The 17673-nt window shown below is 36.3% G+C and overlaps 2 protein-coding genes across 2 annotated transcripts in view; one reads left to right on the top strand and one right to left on the bottom strand.

Annotated features, from left to right (window-relative positions):
- Positions 1-2612: 2612 nt before the first annotated feature.
- Positions 2613-6776, bottom strand: commd8 (COMM domain containing 8). The gene is made up of 5 exons (XM_079843097.1): positions 6481-6776; positions 5211-5366; positions 4920-5072; positions 4658-4813; positions 2613-3009 (listed from the first exon to the last, which is right to left on the bottom strand). Exons 1-5 carry the CDS (start codon positions 6523-6525, stop codon positions 2989-2991), a joined length of 531 nt encoding a protein of 176 aa, XP_079699223.1. The 5' UTR covers positions 6526-6776; the 3' UTR covers positions 2613-2988.
- Positions 6777-7117: 341 nt separating this feature from the next.
- Positions 7118-17673, top strand: part of atp10d (ATPase phospholipid transporting 10D) — a 31302-nt gene continuing 20746 nt past the window's right edge. The window contains exons 1-3 of the mRNA XM_079843098.1: positions 7118-7339; positions 9774-10122; positions 10213-10407. Of these exons, the coding sequence (XP_079699224.1) occupies positions 9833-10122; positions 10213-10407 (485 nt within the window). The 5' untranslated portion in view covers positions 7118-7339; positions 9774-9832. The remainder of the gene's footprint in view (positions 7340-9773; positions 10123-10212; positions 10408-17673) is intronic.

Here is a 17673-nt window from a genome sequence, read left to right on the forward strand (position 1 = left end):
TGGTACAAACGGTACCTTCGGGAATTAATGTGCAGTATAATTTACTGAATACTAGAAGTAGTTCCTTCAAAAAATTACATTTTATAGTTGGTCTGTGGAGCTTAAAGGGATAGTTCACCCCAAAATGAAGATTACCCCATGATTTACTCACTCAATTTAAATATGGATATTTTTCTTACACATACCCATCGATTTGCCATCGAAAGGCCTTTATTAGGAGCCGTATGGATTACGTTTATAATGGATGGATGCACTTTTCTGGGCTTCAAATTTTGGGCTACCATTATAATGCTTGGATTAGCCAGGACATTTTTTAATATAACTCCGATTGTATTCGTCTGAAAGAAGGTCATATACACCTAGGATGGCTTGAAGGTGAGTAAATTTTCAGGTAATTTTAATTTTTGGGTGAACTATCCCTTTAACTTAAATTAAAACCTGGAACATTTCTTTAAAACAAAACCTTCATAATATATATATATATTTTTATGTTTGTTGATGAAAGCCTTGCCCCAGTTTAGACACATCACATACTGTAAATAAACCTGTTCTTCTTAGTAGACCTCAGTAACTTCGCTGCCAAGAAATGGGCTCATCATTTGGGTTACAGTATTTATAGGGCTTGGACTACACCTCAAAAAATATTGTCTGCAGCTCTGGTGTGTCTATATGTGGCCTAACACACTTTTTGTTCTCTATAATCAAATGTAGTCAATCTTTCAGGAACAGATGTCCTTACATCAGTATGACAACACATGATGACAAGCAGGATGTTTAGGAGTTCAAAGTCTGGACAGTATGTAAATTTGTACATTAAAACATATCAGGTATTGGAAGATCAATGATGTCATCATGTTTTTCTATACTTTTTCTTATTAACCAATGCATGTTTCATTCAAAGCAGTAGTTGAATTTTATATTACGAGTTTAACTTCTGTGTATTAACATTTAAATTAATGTCACACAGTGCACTTATTGTGTACATACATGTTTTTTTTTTTACATAGCACTTATTTTAAAATATCTGCATGTAATTACAGCTGTAATTAGTTCCTCTAATTACATCAATAATTACACAGTTGACCCTTCCCTTACACTTTAAGTGTACCATTAGGCCACTGCCCCATAAACCTACCCATACCACCAAACCTTAACCGTATCCCACCTCTATAGCAGCAAAAGTGCGTTGTTGGGTTACTTTATTTTGGTCCATGTTACACGTTACACCCCTCAACATGAACACAATAAGTGCATTGTACCTAGTTAAAGACACCTAATAAAAAGAGTGACAGTTTTATACTGTAAAGCCCAATAAAATCCAGACTTGATTCATTAGCAAGAGTTTAAAAGAGGTTAAAAATTATATATAGCTTAATTATGTTAGTTCCTATTGTTCAATATTTGACTCAGCACTCCTAACACTATTGCAATCGAAATATAGCTATGAATTTAGACATGGGCATTGTTTTAGGGATGTAGTTCCAAGTATTTATATAGTAAGTGACCACTGTATTTACCTAACAAATTTGTATTTAGCTTTAAATATATTCACTGTGAGTTATATATTATCCAAGCTCACCAAAATGGCAGATAGGACTTAATAACAAATTAGATTTTTTCCTCTACATGGCTGAACTTGTGCCTTTAAAAAATAATAATAATCATTTTACAGGGTTTAACATATAATAGAGTAGAAATATTCTGAATGGATTTCCACTTTTCTATAGAACAAAGATTACTCAAGGGTACCACACGTAATCAAAATGAAAGGTACCTTCCAAGGGCTTTTCCAATGCCCTGCATTAATATTCTATATAATATTATAAATATATAATTACATAAAATGCATTTGGCATGTAAATAAATTGCTTGCACTGCAACACTTTTTTTTGTTGTAGTGTCAATCTGACTGGGACATGAACAGTTCAGTTATTGTCCAGGAGTGAATTATCTCCATTAAATATTCTCAATTAAAGCTAATCAAAGAGATTTCAAGAGTGGCAGTGTAAAAACAAGGCATATTCACACACGCTCCGGAATCTGCATGAATACACAAACACGTAAAACACATAGAAGTGAGATCGTATTTAACTTAGGGTTCTGATAGGCCACATATCACTTATACAACAGCAAATGCCAAAAAAGGAAAAAAGTATTTTTTAAACAGTATCTTATTATCCGTGTCTGATTTCTCTAATTGCACTCATGCTATTGGCCGGTGCAATCTTGTGCAGATTCAGAGTGTGTTGAAGGAGATCATGCATTGAGACTGATAAGATGATTGTATTTGAGTGTATGTATGTATTTAAGCCTAGGACTGCAACTTGTTAAGGATACTTTATTTTAAATCGTAGACATTTTGAATGAATTCAAATAAAATATCTCACAAAGCATAATGTGAAGAGCTGATTATTGCATTGTTGTTGCACTAACACATGGCATAGGTTTTCTTTTGTGAGCTGGGAAGTCTAAGAATCACGATGGACACGGACTTAACTGTGGAATAGATTAAAAAGGTGTTAATTGTAATCTGCCTTTTATAATTTTTTTTCTGTCTTTTCTCATGTTGACTCGCACTGGCAAAAGAGAAACAACTCGCAACTCGTGTTTTTAGTTGCTTTATTTAGAAAGGCATCCTTTTGGAGTGTGAAACCACAATTCATTTGCATTTCATGGAGAATTAAACATGATCTCTGGCAGGCATTTAGCTTCTCATTGTGTAAAATCCTTAGCCTCAAAATGATCCTACCACCATTAATCAAGCAACTTCAAGTCAACTCCAATCCATAATGATGGAGCTTAAACCGTAATATTCAGTCAGTTGAGCTCTCAGAGGTAGAGCGACTAAGAGATTTCCGGTTCGGTCCATAAGGTTCCTGTTTGCCCCGCATACAGGCATTGTCTCATAATACAGACATCAGAAATCCTCTCTTTGAAAGCATATTGGCACGGAACCATCTTTGTAAGAAAACACACTGGTTGGCATCTTCATTTCAACTGCAGGACCACCTAAGACACAAGGTCAGCAGAGGTAAGTGTTGGTGCCAATGCTGTATATTAAAGTGCCCCTTTTACGCTTTTATGGATATTACCTTTCATGTAGTTTTGAATGTAAATGTTTCAAAGATCAAAGTTCATGATAAATGGAGTTATTGTCTCCCAAAAAACAGAACCGATTCTGAACTGCCTGAAATGATTTGTGGGTAATTCCAGTCTTCATGTTTGCATAATGCCCGTCTATTGGCTGCCCCTGAACAACGTCTACTTGGACCCGCCCTCAAACATAGTAGTTGTAGCTGAGGCCTGCAAGAGCTTGTTTTGTGTGTTGTCGACATGTCGAGAAGATGCTGTTTTCTGCGCTGCAAAAGTAAATCCACTTTGTATACACTCAGGCTTGAATTACAGTTTTTCTCAGTCGCTTTGGTACATTTCTCGAATCATCCTCGACATTTGCAAAACAGTAAGTGCATTTCTCAAAACAATTCGTACAAATAGCAAAACAGCATGGATTACCAGCAAAAGCCAGTCTCTTGCTCAAAATCCTTAGTTCATCTCTCAAAAGTAAATATCTGTGTCAATGAACATGTCAGTGCCATCAGAATGACAAGTCATTGTGTATGAATAAGACAGTCAAATTGCTTAGTCATGTTGTCAATATAACTACTCTGGAGGGATGTTCTGATGTAAATATGGTTAAAATTTTGATGACAATTATTGTAAATTGTAGGTTACACCTTAGTGTATGTGGGAGTTTGAATGCAAGAGACTGGACAAGATTCACATTTATGCTTTTACTGTTTGTACTGTAATTTGTTGACAGACCATGTCATTGCGATACAGAAAGGAAAAAACAGCACTGCATAGCACAAAGAGAAAAAAAAACAGAAAAACAAAAGTAGAAATGTGAACGTCTAATGGAAATTTATAGAAATATGCTTGACATTTTATGACAACTTGTTCAACCATTTTGCATGTAAAGACTTATGCTATGAACTAATTCCTAAATGTTGTGGGGGGTGAGACTATTCAACAGAGACCCATTATAATACATTTTGATCAACATGACATAAGCAACTGATAATGTAGGAAACAGCAGAGAATTGTACATAATCATTTGCATGGATGTACACAAGCATTTGCAGCTTGTTCAAAGAAATGAGAAACTGCTTTTTTGATGTGCACAAGTGACACAATTATGTGAAGATTGAACAGGTAGCTTTGAGAATTTCAATTCTGATCTGAGAAATGTACCAAAGCGACTGAGAAAAACTGTAATATGGTAAAACCGACATCATGGTTAATGTTCGTATCACTGTGTTTACAAGTGCTGAGGAAGCCTCCTGACATAAAGATATAGAAATGGACGTTTAGTATTACAACATGTGCTGTAAGCGGTAGACCAATCACAACAGACTGACCAATCAAAGCAGAGTTGGCTTTCATAAAAGCAGGGTTTAGATAGACCGAATACTTTAGTGAACCGTTTCAAACACTGCGAAAAGAGGTGATGCTGCAATGTATATTATCAGAATTATTATTATTATTTTTACCTTGGATATATGTAAACCTATCTTAGGGGACATCCAAAACAAAATTAGGAACTTTAAAATAGCATAATAGGGGCACTTAAGTCCATTACCTCAACCTTAATCATTACCTTATTAGCAGCCTCAAGTGCACTGATGAGAGTTTGCAGCTCCTCTTTGTTCATTTCTATATTCACCGATCTCTGAATTCCATTCTCTTTCAGGTCCAGACTGAGATTTAGCAGAGGGCTGTTTAAAGCTGACAGCTTATCACTGGATAATGCCAGCTAAGAAGGAGAGGGGGGAAGAAGTAAGAAAGCAATATTAGCAAATGGAAAAATCAATAGATTTCCTTATCACCATGATTAATGCATATGTATGTGCTTGGTGCACCTTTAACTGCCAGTTAAAGTCCTGTAGCTGTGTGCCAGAGATGGCATTGGTTCTGTCCACCAAAGCATGTCTGATCTCATCAAACCTGGACCGCACACACCGGAGAACAGCCTCAGTCCTTGCTGTGTCCAAATCACTCAGCAGTTTCTGGATCTTGAGACGTGCACAAAATAATCAATCTCACAAATGAATCAGATGTTTAGTCAAGCAATAAATCTATTTCAACATTTACACGCTTCTGTACACAATTAAACGTGTTTATGGGTCTGCTTCTGATTCTCCTCTACTCACCTCTTGATCCGAGCAGCCCCTTCCTACGGCAAAGCGGATGAGAGAGGAGAGAGTGTTCATTAACTCCACCCATTCTGTCAGACTCCACCGTTCACCATAATCTGTTCGCCTTGGACCACTCCGCCCACACACCCCATCCATAACCCTGTGTATGAGCTTGCAACGGAAACAAGGAATTGAAGTATTCAGGGTTCAAAGTCAAGTTAATAAACGGAGATTGTACTGTATTTGGAGTTTCATCTAGAATGATGAAGGTACTGCAGGGGGGCTGTGGACTGATATTTAAATCTAGAAATTTATTTGACAATACACAAATATATATATTTGTATACAGTATTTATTTGTAGATGTGGTTAAAATTTATGAACAAAAGCAAAAAAAATCATACAACATGGCTGATACTAGCATAAAATGATAATTAAATATGCATTTATGCTTGTAAATGTTATCAATTGAAGATACAAAAAAAGTCGTTTTTATTTTAGGGGGTCCCTGGTGTTGACAGAATTTGGGTGAGAGGCCTGTGGGTCAAATTTTAATTTTTTTTTTTACAAACCTTTATTAAACATAACAGGCATTATCATTGTTACACACAAACACAATACATCCAAGCAGCATACACTGAAAGAATAAATAAATAGCCCACTGATAATAAATACCTAAATATATAAAAAAGCATATTCAAATTTAATTTTTAATTCTGAATTTAAGAGGGGTTAACCAATATACTTTTCAAGTAATTTATTGAATTTTAAGGAACTTAAGGTTTGAAATACAATTTTAATTTTCAAATAATTTTGAAATGCCACAAAACGTTAGGGCTTAGGGCTGGCCATCCCTGATCTATACGTTGATAGATACACATCAGATTAGATTTAAATGTATTAAAACTACCCTTGCAAGAAATATAACGTTACCATTTATAGTATCATAATAGTATAATCTTAATAAATTGACTTAGGTCTCATTGAAACACTGCAAGAATATTTCACAATCGTCGTTGTATGTATTGATGGCAGTGTATTGATGGCAGTACAGATGAATAGCCTAGTTATCGCATGTTTAAACAATAGATAGCATGATAATTTTTTTATAAACGTATGTGATGCCAACTGTGTTTTTTCCAAAGAAACAAAACAATTCACAAGCCACAAACTACACCCAGCACTGACCGATGGCTGATCTCTAACTGATGCCAGAACCGAGTCAGTAACTCTTTGTGCATTTATATAATGTCATAAATAGCATTATAAATACATTATATACTTACTTTAGGACATTCTTCAGACGGTAATTTGTCGAGCAATTTTATCATATTTTTATCAGTCGTCTTCCTCAGCGTCAACGGTGTCAGCTGATCGAATGTCACGTGACTTCATCTTCTATCTGTCTTCAGGATGTTGCGCTTGCGCCGCAAGTTGTTGCTTGTACTGTGCTTGTAATAATAATAATTAATATATTATTAATTAAACATCTTACAAGCTACTTAAATGTACATGTTAAAGTCCAACTATTTCGCCGTTGTCACATGTATACATTATTGTCAACTTGAACCAACCCGGAACTATTCGTTCACAAAACTTCAAATTAAAAGTTCAAAATCGTACATTTACTGTATAGATGTAACTTATAGATATAGATTTGAAATTAGATCCACATTTATTTAAATCAATTCGAACACAACTGCACTATTTTCCCCCACGCAAAAGGACAGGTTTTGTACAGACAATTTTTTCCACGTTTTAAAAAAGAAAAGAAAAACTAAACTGTAATAATCAAAAATATGTATATTTTACTCGAAATCCCTTTGAAATGGCTTACAATTAATTACTTTAGTATATGTTTTACGTTCAAATAAAAAGGTTTTATTTATTTAGATTGCCAAAGCATGATAATGCCTGGCTGTTGCACACAGGGGAGAAACTTGTGGGTGTTGGAGTGGCTGTGGATGACCACTGAGCACAGGATGCTCACGCGCAAGGCGAGTTCGTGCGGTTCTCCGATGCAGGGAACTGTATGCTTATAAATGTGACTGTTGGTGGACCGTTAAACATAATAACGGAACAGCGGATGCATGATTTGAAGAGGATTATACTTACTCTGAAATGTGGGCAGTCCATGACACGGCGGTAAGTTTAATGCTTCGTTATCTGGAATATGTGTTGGGTCCTTTAAGAAAGTACATACATCATCTTGGGCCATAAAGCCGACATAATCATTTTATTATTTTACACTCCTTTTGACCTGTACTCACTCGAGGTCACATACACATTATTGTACCTGCTTTATAGGTGTCTGTGGATATGTTTCCGGATGTGTAAAACGGAGCTTTTCTTCTTCTTCTTCTTCTTCTTCTTCTTTTAAACCAATATTTGAAGCATTACGATGTTTTCATCACGATATTTTCTCGTCTTATGACTAACACGTGTCTCGAGTTGTGTAATTACAACATTTGTTGGTCAAAAAAATTGAATGTTTTGTTTAAACATTTGTTTACCTTTTTAAATTGTACAGAAGCTCATGCCAGCTCTATGTGACTTTCCACATATCATGTGACAACATGTTCGCTAGCTTGAGAAATACCTGAGGGATAAATGTTACTTTCTAGTATGTGAGAGGCCTGTGCGAGCTTCCTATAGTGTTTTTGCCATTTTCTCAGTTTAATATGCTGTTTATCCATATAAAGTATACAGTATTAGATTTGATACATTGATTTATAAGGCCTCTAAATGATCTACATGTTGAAAACTTGAACTCTACTAACGTTACACGCCTTCTGCCCTCTGTTTGACAGTTCATACAAGCTGTGGTGGTACATGTGTGTTTGTATGGTAACGCTTTACAATAAAGTTAGCATTTTAGTTAACTACATTAGTTAACATGAACTAATGATGAACTTTACTTATAAAGCGTTAATTTATCTTTGTTAATGGTATTTTCAACAAATTTTTTTAACAGTAAATGCACTGTGAACTAACATGAACAAACCATGAACAGCTGTATTTTTTTATTAACTAACGTTAACAAAGATTAACTAATGCTGAACAGAGGTGTTGTTCATGGTAATGCATTAACTAACCTTATTGTAAAGTGTTACTGTGTGTTTTGCAGTGGAATCTTTATTTTTTTGAAAATAACTTTATATTGCAAGATGAACATTTTCTTGACTGGCTTATCCAAACATCATAATTTTTTTTATGTATGTAATAAATACGTATTAATTTATTGCCTCTCTGAGCAATGTTTATTTGTACATCTCTAAATCATCATTGTATTGCATTGCATTATATGCCAGCCCCCCCCCCCCCCCCCACACACACACACACACACACACACACACACACTTAAAACTACAGAGCTTTGATCATAAAACTAAACATTTATCATCTAACCTAGACATATTACTGAGAGAGATAGTGACGTCTGATATTTATATGCAATTTACAGTATGCAAGTAGTTGCTATTATGTAATAAATCCTTGCAAATTTACATTACAAGCTATCCAAATCTAATCAAATTGTTTGGCCATATAAATAACAGCAACTGCATATTTTAAGTTTGTGGCCTAGAAAAAAAAAAGTGAGGTGTTTTTTCCGTCTCGAGTATAAGCTCCATATTCTCATTGTATCATTCTATATGAGACATAAAAGCATGATGTATCGAATATGATACAAAACAAATATGCAAGCCATTTATGGTCGGTTTTCTGATTATTACTTTAAATGTCAGGCTTTACAGGTTTCGAGACTTGACAAACAAAATCTATTTATAATTTTGATTTGGCAGCACAGCGCAAAAAAGTTTTTTAAAGGTTCTGTCAAGGCTTCTGTATTCATTTTTGTCCAAAATATCTTGGTATGCTGAAGCATTAAGAGTTACTTTCACTGGAACTAAGGGGCCAAGCCCAACTCCAACCCCTGAAAAACAACCCCACACCATAATCCCTCCTCCAACAAACTTTACACTTGGCACAATGCAGTCAGGCATTGTACCGATCTCCTGGCAACCGCCAAACCCAGACTCGTCCATTGGATTGCCAGAGACGTGTGATTCGTCGCTCCAGAGTGAATCCGAATGTACTTTCACGGTACCATTCTTGAATTCACTAATCTCCTGAGAGCGACCCATTCTTTCACAAATGTTTGTAGAAGCGTCTGCATGCCTAGTGCTTGATTTTATACACCTGTGGCCATGGAAGTGATTGGAACAACTGAATTCAATGATTTGGAAGGGTGTCCGAATACTTTTGGCAATATAGTGTATCCTAGATACTATTTTAGAATTTGTATAGAATGATGTTGTTAGCCTTAGTAAAAGCATGTTGAATGTTAAATATATTCATTTGAAACGAATCAAGCACTCCTTCCTCTTTCCATTTCATTATAGGGAAGTATGTGGTTAACTTGAAAATGGCATTAGCTACAGTTAGAACTTCTGCCTTTCAGCCAAGTTAAGCCTGTTCAACTGGTTTCATGCTTTCAAAAAGAGAAGACATGGCAGATTGCAAGGAGTATACTCTACAGATATATAGTAATTGTATGTGTGGGTTTCTGTGTATTCAGGACGAGGGCTGTGTATAGTGCAGACAGGGACCTCGCCGTTTTGTCTTGCTGTCGTCCTCATGGAGCGGCTCCACTGGGTTCGACACAGATGTCTGCAGCTGATATCCACAGACAGGAGGAGGGGCTGGTACTCTCCTCCTTCATCACTTCCACCTAAGAGCAGTCTGGACACTCAAGACCCTCTGGTTCAGCGGGTCAGTGGTAAGAGAAGAGTGGTGGTATCAAAATGTGGTCCACACCATGCAGAGTACCACAGCTTCTCCAAGGGCTTTCAAGACAACAGCATCCGGACCACCAAGTATACCCTGATCAGTTTCATACCCATGAATCTGTTTCAGCAGTTTCACAGGTCAGATGTTGTGCTGAATATATCATGTCTAAATTATTTAATGGTGTGTTTGTATTTACATGTTTTCGTGTTCTTGGGTTCTTGCAATAGAGCGGCAAATCTGTACTTTCTGTTCCTGGTGTTGCTGAATTGGGTCCCAGTGGTGGAAGCATTTCAGAAGGAGATTACCATGATTCCCCTAGCTGTGGTGCTCATCGTCATTGCCTTCAAAGATGCCATGGAGGATTACAGACGTTACCGCTACGACAAGAAAATAAACAACACACTGACACATGTCTACAGCAGGTCAGTATGTGTTTCCTACATCATAACTTTTATTTCTTTATTTCCTCATATCAAATCAGCCATTTTGATGCCTTAAAAATAGGCAAAAAAAAAATTCAAAGTAAATGCAAAATGAGGATAGCTTTTGTTCTCCCAGGCAAAGACTGATTAAGAACTGAGAGGCCCATAGGTTTATACACAATATAGTTTAAACGAGTGAACAGGGGCTTCACCATGTATAAAACGTTCTGTAGATTTCATCCTAAAATTGTGCGTACGCACAAAAGCCAGATTTTGCATACACACAAAAGTTTTCAGATTTACAAAAGCATGCGTACGCCAAAACCTGTGCAAATTCCTTTTATAAAACCCAGTCAGTGGAAGATTGTGTGTACATCCATCTCATCTCTGAAATTCAAATAAACATATGTATATGGATCTTACAATGCCTTTTACTATGCATATCCTCATCTGCATATCATTTCCATATGAATATTCCCATCCACATGATACCATGTTTAATGATACGATAATAAGATATTAGGAAAATATCACTATATATGCCATTTGTGCCATCACATTACACTGCTAAAAATCATTCACTATCATTGTTTTGGAATAAATAAATCAGAATTGTATAAAATAAACTGCTCTGAGAACGTTTTCAGAGTCATTCTCAATCTTTTCCATTTCCAGTATTTTTAATTGTTTTAAACACATCAAATTTATGCAATTTTGGCCATAAGGTAAATATATTTTTAGGATGTTTATGTATTTTTAATGGAAGCAGATATCCTTATTTTTGGAGTGAAAATAATTGTCTGACTCTACATATCTTACCGTTTCCTGCAAATACAGTGGTATTTTTCATAATATTTGAAAGACCACAAAAGGGGTTATCATTAGGCTACTGTCTGTCTGTACACGACACCAACAACACACCTGTGCGCTGCACAGGATGTACAGTACTGTGTCATCAAACCTATTCAAACCATGACAATGGACCATTTGATCACCTGAGTCCTTTGGTGTCTGTTATTATGCTGCCTATTGCTAAGCCATTAGTAAGTGCGCATTATTGATCATTATTTGCGCAAAAATGTTTTCTCAAAAAGTTCTGCTATTCAGATTAGAACACAATTTAAAGCAGAATTATCATGCGCTAAGCAATCCTCACTGTAGTTAAAACATTAAAACATAGCATGCCACAGGAAAAGTGTTCAAAAGCAGAGTGCCCACTACAAATATTTCTATTTAAATCCTTATAAAATGTTTTACTTCTGTATTATGATTTTATATAATTTCAGTGCTTTTATGAGGGTGGAATATTTATTCTAAATGTGTATATCAAAATGAAAACCGAGTTTTTAAATAATTCTGTTCACTTCATTTGCTCACTCCAGTAAAAGAGTGTATACAAACGGTCTAGTGTCCGTATGATGGAATTGCAATTATGGAAAATTGCTAATTTCTATGCCCATTTTGTGCATACACAACATTTATACATCAGGCCCCAGCTCTTACTTAACACTATTGTAAGTCGCTTTGGATAAGCATCTGCTAAATTATTAAATGTAAAATTTAAATGTAGTTTAGATAAAATGCATGATAAAATTCATATAATAATATATTTAGTTTTCGTTTTAGTTAAGAATAACAATGTTTGGAATGAGCTTCAACATGAGAAAAAGATATATTATAATCTTATAATATAGAAAATTACACTTCAAACAAGACGCTTGAAGAAACCTACCTGCAAAGCTACCTGAAAAACCTGGACCTGTTTTAAACGCAAAGGGTGGTCACACTATATTTATTAACAGTCGGCTTGTTTTAAGCGCGGAACACACTTGAACATATTAAGTATTCAGTCCATTTTAGCACAAAATTAAAATGATAAATGCCATTTTGACGCTCTTTCAGTTCAAGCGGCTGCGGAGTTCGCGCGATCATCTGTGAACGCGATCATCTCTTCCTAAAGAATAAACAAGAATTAATATCTCTTAATGTACGCTGAGGATACATTACAACTTACTGAAATGTATCATATGTCGTGTAATCGCTCAATCTGTGTTTCAACCGCGGAAAGACAATAACACAGCTTGTAAACAATGTCACGTCGCATCACATTTACCTCGGAAGCCATTCATAGTCCACAGCTGTTAGTTCACTAGAGAAACAAACTCTTTCGCTAAATATATACACTATATCAGTCTATATATTCATTATATTCTACTTAACCCGTTAGTGATGTCTTGTTTATTTAATGTATGTTTAAATAAATCTGTCATGCATATGACAGACACAGCGTATAAATGATTATATTTAAACAACTGAATTTAAACAAAAAATGATAATTAGATTCAGAAGTTAATGCAAAAACTGCCTTATGTGAAGCTTGAGTGTTGATTATTATATCTAAAAATAAATAACAACTGAATTTAGGCTAATAGTTTGGGCTCTGTTGTTAACCTTTAATATTATAGTAATGTGTAAGTAAGGGCTCCCTATATAGTGTACAGCATTATTTTTAAGAAACTGTTAGTTATAATTGAATTAATTTAAGGACAGACACAATTTTTTTAGTAAACAAAAAAAAAGTAATTATGTAAAACTGCTGTACCGAACTCGTACCGAACCGTGACTTCAAAACCGAGGTATGTACCGAACCGTCAGTTTTGTGTACTGTTACACCCCTAAGTATTGTAGCTTTACAGGTAGGTTTCTTCAAATGTCTTAGAGACTTTGCCGCAGTTCTTCTGGATTTTTCTGTTTCTTCATGTAATCCCAGACAGACTCAATGATGATGAGATCAGATCTCAGTTAGGGATGCACCGATACCATTTTTTCAGAACCGATCCGATCCGATATTTAAAATTCTGAGTATTGGCCGATACCGATACCAATCTGATACCAATGCAGTTTTGTTTAAATCTGTGTAGAATTTCTATACCTCAGTGTGTTGAAATGATAATCACTCTTTTGTGAGTTAAACACAATCTACTAAATACAGACAACTTCATTATAAAGAAAAACAACAAATTATAAAAATAAATCACAATCTATGACAAAAAACTAGATAGTGGATAAACTAGATTAGTGAATAAAAAGCACAACATGTTACTCTAGAAAAATCACAAGTGCACAATTATTGTATAAAATCTAAACATTTAGTGTGTGGGGGGGGGGGGGGGGGGGCATAAAAGTGAATAAGTGTAATCTGGTAAAATGTTGTAAAATACATTCATGAAAAACAAATATATTTATAGATATAGGGCCTATACTAAGAAATTAAAAGACATTTATTTTAAATGTATAACGCAGCTTTTTAATGAGGCAGCAACATATTATAGATGGGGCTGAACAGGAAAGGCTATTAATAATCTTTCATAGCGTAAAATCCGCATTGAAAAGTTCAACTTTAAAACACAAAGGGAAGATATATCTATGCGTAGTGTATCTATATGCAATATTTTACTGAGGCATTACTTTTAACAGTTTAACACTTCAGTTACCATGTGTGAAGAACAACACAATTTCTAGTCCAGTGTTGTGATCTAACAGACACCCGGTAGAAAGTAATGTTAACGATTTACAGCATTAAACTCCAGCAAGATAAAGTCACGTTATGCAAAACCATAGATCGTTATACAGATCAAGCGTAATAACAGGAAAACTGAATCATCTTTGGAGAGAGTTTCATCGTGTTGACTGTCGTAACCGAACGCGACACACAGTTTAAAGCTGAATGGAGAATGTCTGACAGACGCAGCGGAGGGAAGCATTCGCGTGAACTTGAATTTAATGATTAAATATTCATCTGTACCTCACATTAAACTATGGAATGGCTTCAGAACACTTTATATGATGCACTAAGAAGAGTTGATGATTTATAATGTTTTTGTGCCTTTTGTGGGGCACTGGGGCTTAACAATAACAGAATATTATACGCACAGTATCGGATTTGGATCGGTCCTGTCTGATCGATAACCGATCCGGCAAATAATGGCGGATCGGAGCCGATACCGATACTGAGTATCGGATCGGTCCATCCCTAATCTCAGTGTGGAGCACCGGCTGTTGTCAGACTCCTAGATCATACAAAAATCTCACTGGATTATTACAAATAATGGCAATGTTTGGAAATGTAAACAGATTTTTCCTACTGACACACTGCAGCAAAATGTTTTAAATAACTGGCTTAAAACCGTTTTTTGGGTGAAAATACAAGACTTTTGCACAGTACTGTATATAGATATAATTACAGTCCATTTGATCCTATGGTTAATCTGCGCCTGCTCCTTGGGCCTCTGCTTTGTTCTGCATCTTGTGACAGTGACGTATTAAAGGGGGCATATCATGAGGAAAAACATTTTCCTTCACCTTTTGAGATAAAGGACTTCATTGTACTGTGAAAACACTGTAACTTTCAGCCCTAATTTTAAAAGATATTTTATTGAAGGCGAGCTGTAAATGGCTCGTATTAAAATCTTTAAAAAAAATTGACAACAGAAACGAATAACATTGGACTACCCATATGTACACATCAGCGCAGACTATCCAGTTTTTAGAAACCTGACCCACCAAGTAACGGTCAGGTAATACAAGACAAAGCAGGAAGCTGCCCCAGTGTAGTCTCTCAGTATATTCTTCAGAAGTATCCCAGTGTTATAAATCAATAAGTTTAGCCTAACTGCTTGAAGCCCAGACACACCAAAGAACTATCAGCAAATTTAAAAAAAAGCAGCAATGATGAAAACCCAATTGTGGTGTCTGCTCACATTGCGTGTCTCTGGGCCAAAACACACCATAAAGCAGCCAACTAGCAAGTATGTTCTGCACCTTTGTGAGAGGAATATCTCTCCATACCAGCAGGTTGCAGTAGTCTGTATTCATCATTCAAAAAGGGAAACTGGAAGAGCAAGGACTATGAATGGCCCTGTCCCAAATGGCGCACTTCATATGCACTTTCGGTCTTACAATGGCTGCTGCGTGTGCGTGTCTGTTAGGTCCATAAGACTGTAGGGTGTCCCATTTGTCATTTTTGGTTTCAGAAAGGTGCTCACGGGTGCCCCCTTTGAGGCTGATATGCGCCCTCGATGCACACTTTTGCCGCAGACTTCTTCCCAACAGTCAAAGCTGTGTTACGTCACGAAAGTGCGGATTCATAGGAAGACCGCAAGTGTTTAGGGTGCCATTTGGGACAGGGCCTGAGAAGAGACTTCTGTGTTTGCCCTTCTTGACTTTGTCATTGGCTTGCTTTCGTCACATCTGGTTTTCTGGTTTGCTAAGCTAAACAGCCCATCAGAGTGTCCTCTCTCACCGACAGCTCTGGTACAGATTCAAAAGATGGCAATGATGGCCTGACATTGGCTGACAACTGACTGTCAGCTTGGTGTCACAGCCTTTAAATTGTTTAATAGGAAGTAAAAAATACTTGCTTTTTTTACCATAAAAGTTGGAAATCCCCAATATTGTCATTAAAATGTGTTGACTGTTACAATGTGATTCACTATTAAAACACTGTGCCTCTGAGATGAGGAGCTAATTTCCAAGAAATAACATTGCATAATTCCCATATTGTGCAAGAACTTCAAACGTAGTTGTGAAAGTCTGTGATGTCACAGTTAAGCCCCTCCCACCCCCTGAGACATCTGACACAGGACAGCTTGCTTTCCTTCTCTCAATGTTTGACTATGGCAACTATAAAATTCTAAAAATGTAACATATCTCACATATCTACAACTTGCAATTAAAAATAGACTTGATAAAGTAATGGTTGTAATTGTATACAGGCCTTATTAAGTTTTATAGTAATAATAATAACAATCTGGGCTTCAAAAGTCCAGGGCTCAGGATGATAGATACTGTGGCTTGTGTTCTCTGTCCGAGATAAACGTCACACTGCAAACTTGTCGCTTATTTACCAGCCCTCGGTTTTGTCGGTCTAAAAACTGCCTCTGAGTCATAAAAAGCTCTACGTCTGGTTTGTTTATGATGCCTGGGAGTGTTTCCTGGATAAGGAGCGTCCAGGTCTATATGTTATAGATCATTACAGGTTTCTGAACCACACACACACTACTGTTAAGACAAAGGGTTTGAAGGGCACTTCTCACTTCTCAGGTGTCAGGTGTTGCACAGATTGAATTTAGCTTGGACAGAATCATAAGCATGAATTTGACTAGTGATGGTGAGACCTGTTGGATATGCTGGGGATAGAGAAACTGCCTGAATTGGCTGGACCATTCTTACAGACTGTCTTCCCGGAGCAAAGGAGTCCAGCTGCTATGATTCAGCCATTGGACCTAGATCAAGGTGGCATGGCAAAAGATCTGACCAAAAATAGAAGATTTATCATGCCAAGTTGGACCGAAGATGAAGAGGTAAAGGAAATACAGCAGTCGTACAGCAGGAATAAGGTCCGGACGACTAAGTACACCTTCCTGTCCTTCATCCCCAAGAATCTTTTCGAGCAACTTCATCGTTTTGCCAATGTATATTTCCTCTTCTTGGGCGCATTGAACTTTGTGCCTATTGTAAATGCATTCCAGCCAGAGATCTCTATCATTCCTATTGTCTTTGTGATGTCCATAACTGCTGTTAAAGACCTTTGGGAGGACCAACGGCGGAGGAAGTCTGACCAAAAGGTCAATAACTGCTTATGTGATGTGTATGACAGGTAAAAGCATGAAACATTCTGAACGTCAGAATTGAAAAGATACATGTAGTACACACAATCTATAGCTGTAAAGTACCTCAGTTTGTACTTTAACCTATTTGGTTAGGCGGCTGATATCTGCTATTAGTGGATCGTGGTGTAGCGCATAAATGTATTATTCAATATATATATATATATATATATATGTATATATATGCAGTTTTGTTTTTCAACGTAGTAAGGTATTATTTAACCTAGGTGTGAGGTGACTTGACCCCGATATTTCACTCTTGATCTTGATGTTTCTTGATCCTAACACTGGCTTGTTCTTCAAACAGTTCTGAGGTGTTGCTTAACACCTTCATTGGATGTCAAATGCAACAAATACAGCAATTTGGATGAGCATGTTTAAGTGTCACAGCTACAATGTTTATTTGAATTTGTATTGCTAAAACCGCTAAACTGCAGTAACTGTGCTTAGGCTACATTAAATGTCTATTTCCAACCTGTGTACTGTGCTATAACCCATGTACGTCATTTTTTTATTAGTGCAGCTCTTAGTTAATGGGTAGCTTGGCGAATGGTTATATTGAGCTCTGTTTGTCTTTTGTAATTAAGCGAATATCTCT

The sequence above is a fragment of the Gobio gobio genome, assembly GCF_949357685.1.
Source record: "Gobio gobio genome assembly, chromosome: 18".
NCBI classification, from domain to species: domain Eukaryota; kingdom Metazoa; phylum Chordata; class Actinopteri; order Cypriniformes; family Gobionidae; genus Gobio; species Gobio gobio.

Bases quoted from the DNA above. Each gene is read 5' to 3' on its own strand.
- commd8 (XM_079843097.1), bottom strand. From the start codon at position 6,525: ATGATAAAATTGCTCGACAAATTACCGTCTGAAGAATGTCCTAAA. The intron at 5,367-6,480 runs GTAAGTATATAA...TTCCGTTGCAAG, and splicing joins CGTCTGAAGAATGTCCTAAA to CTCATACACAGGGTTATGGA. The intron at 5,073-5,210 runs GTGAGTAGAGGA...GCACGTCTCAAG, and splicing joins GGGGCTGCTCGGATCAAGAG to ATCCAGAAACTGCTGAGTGA.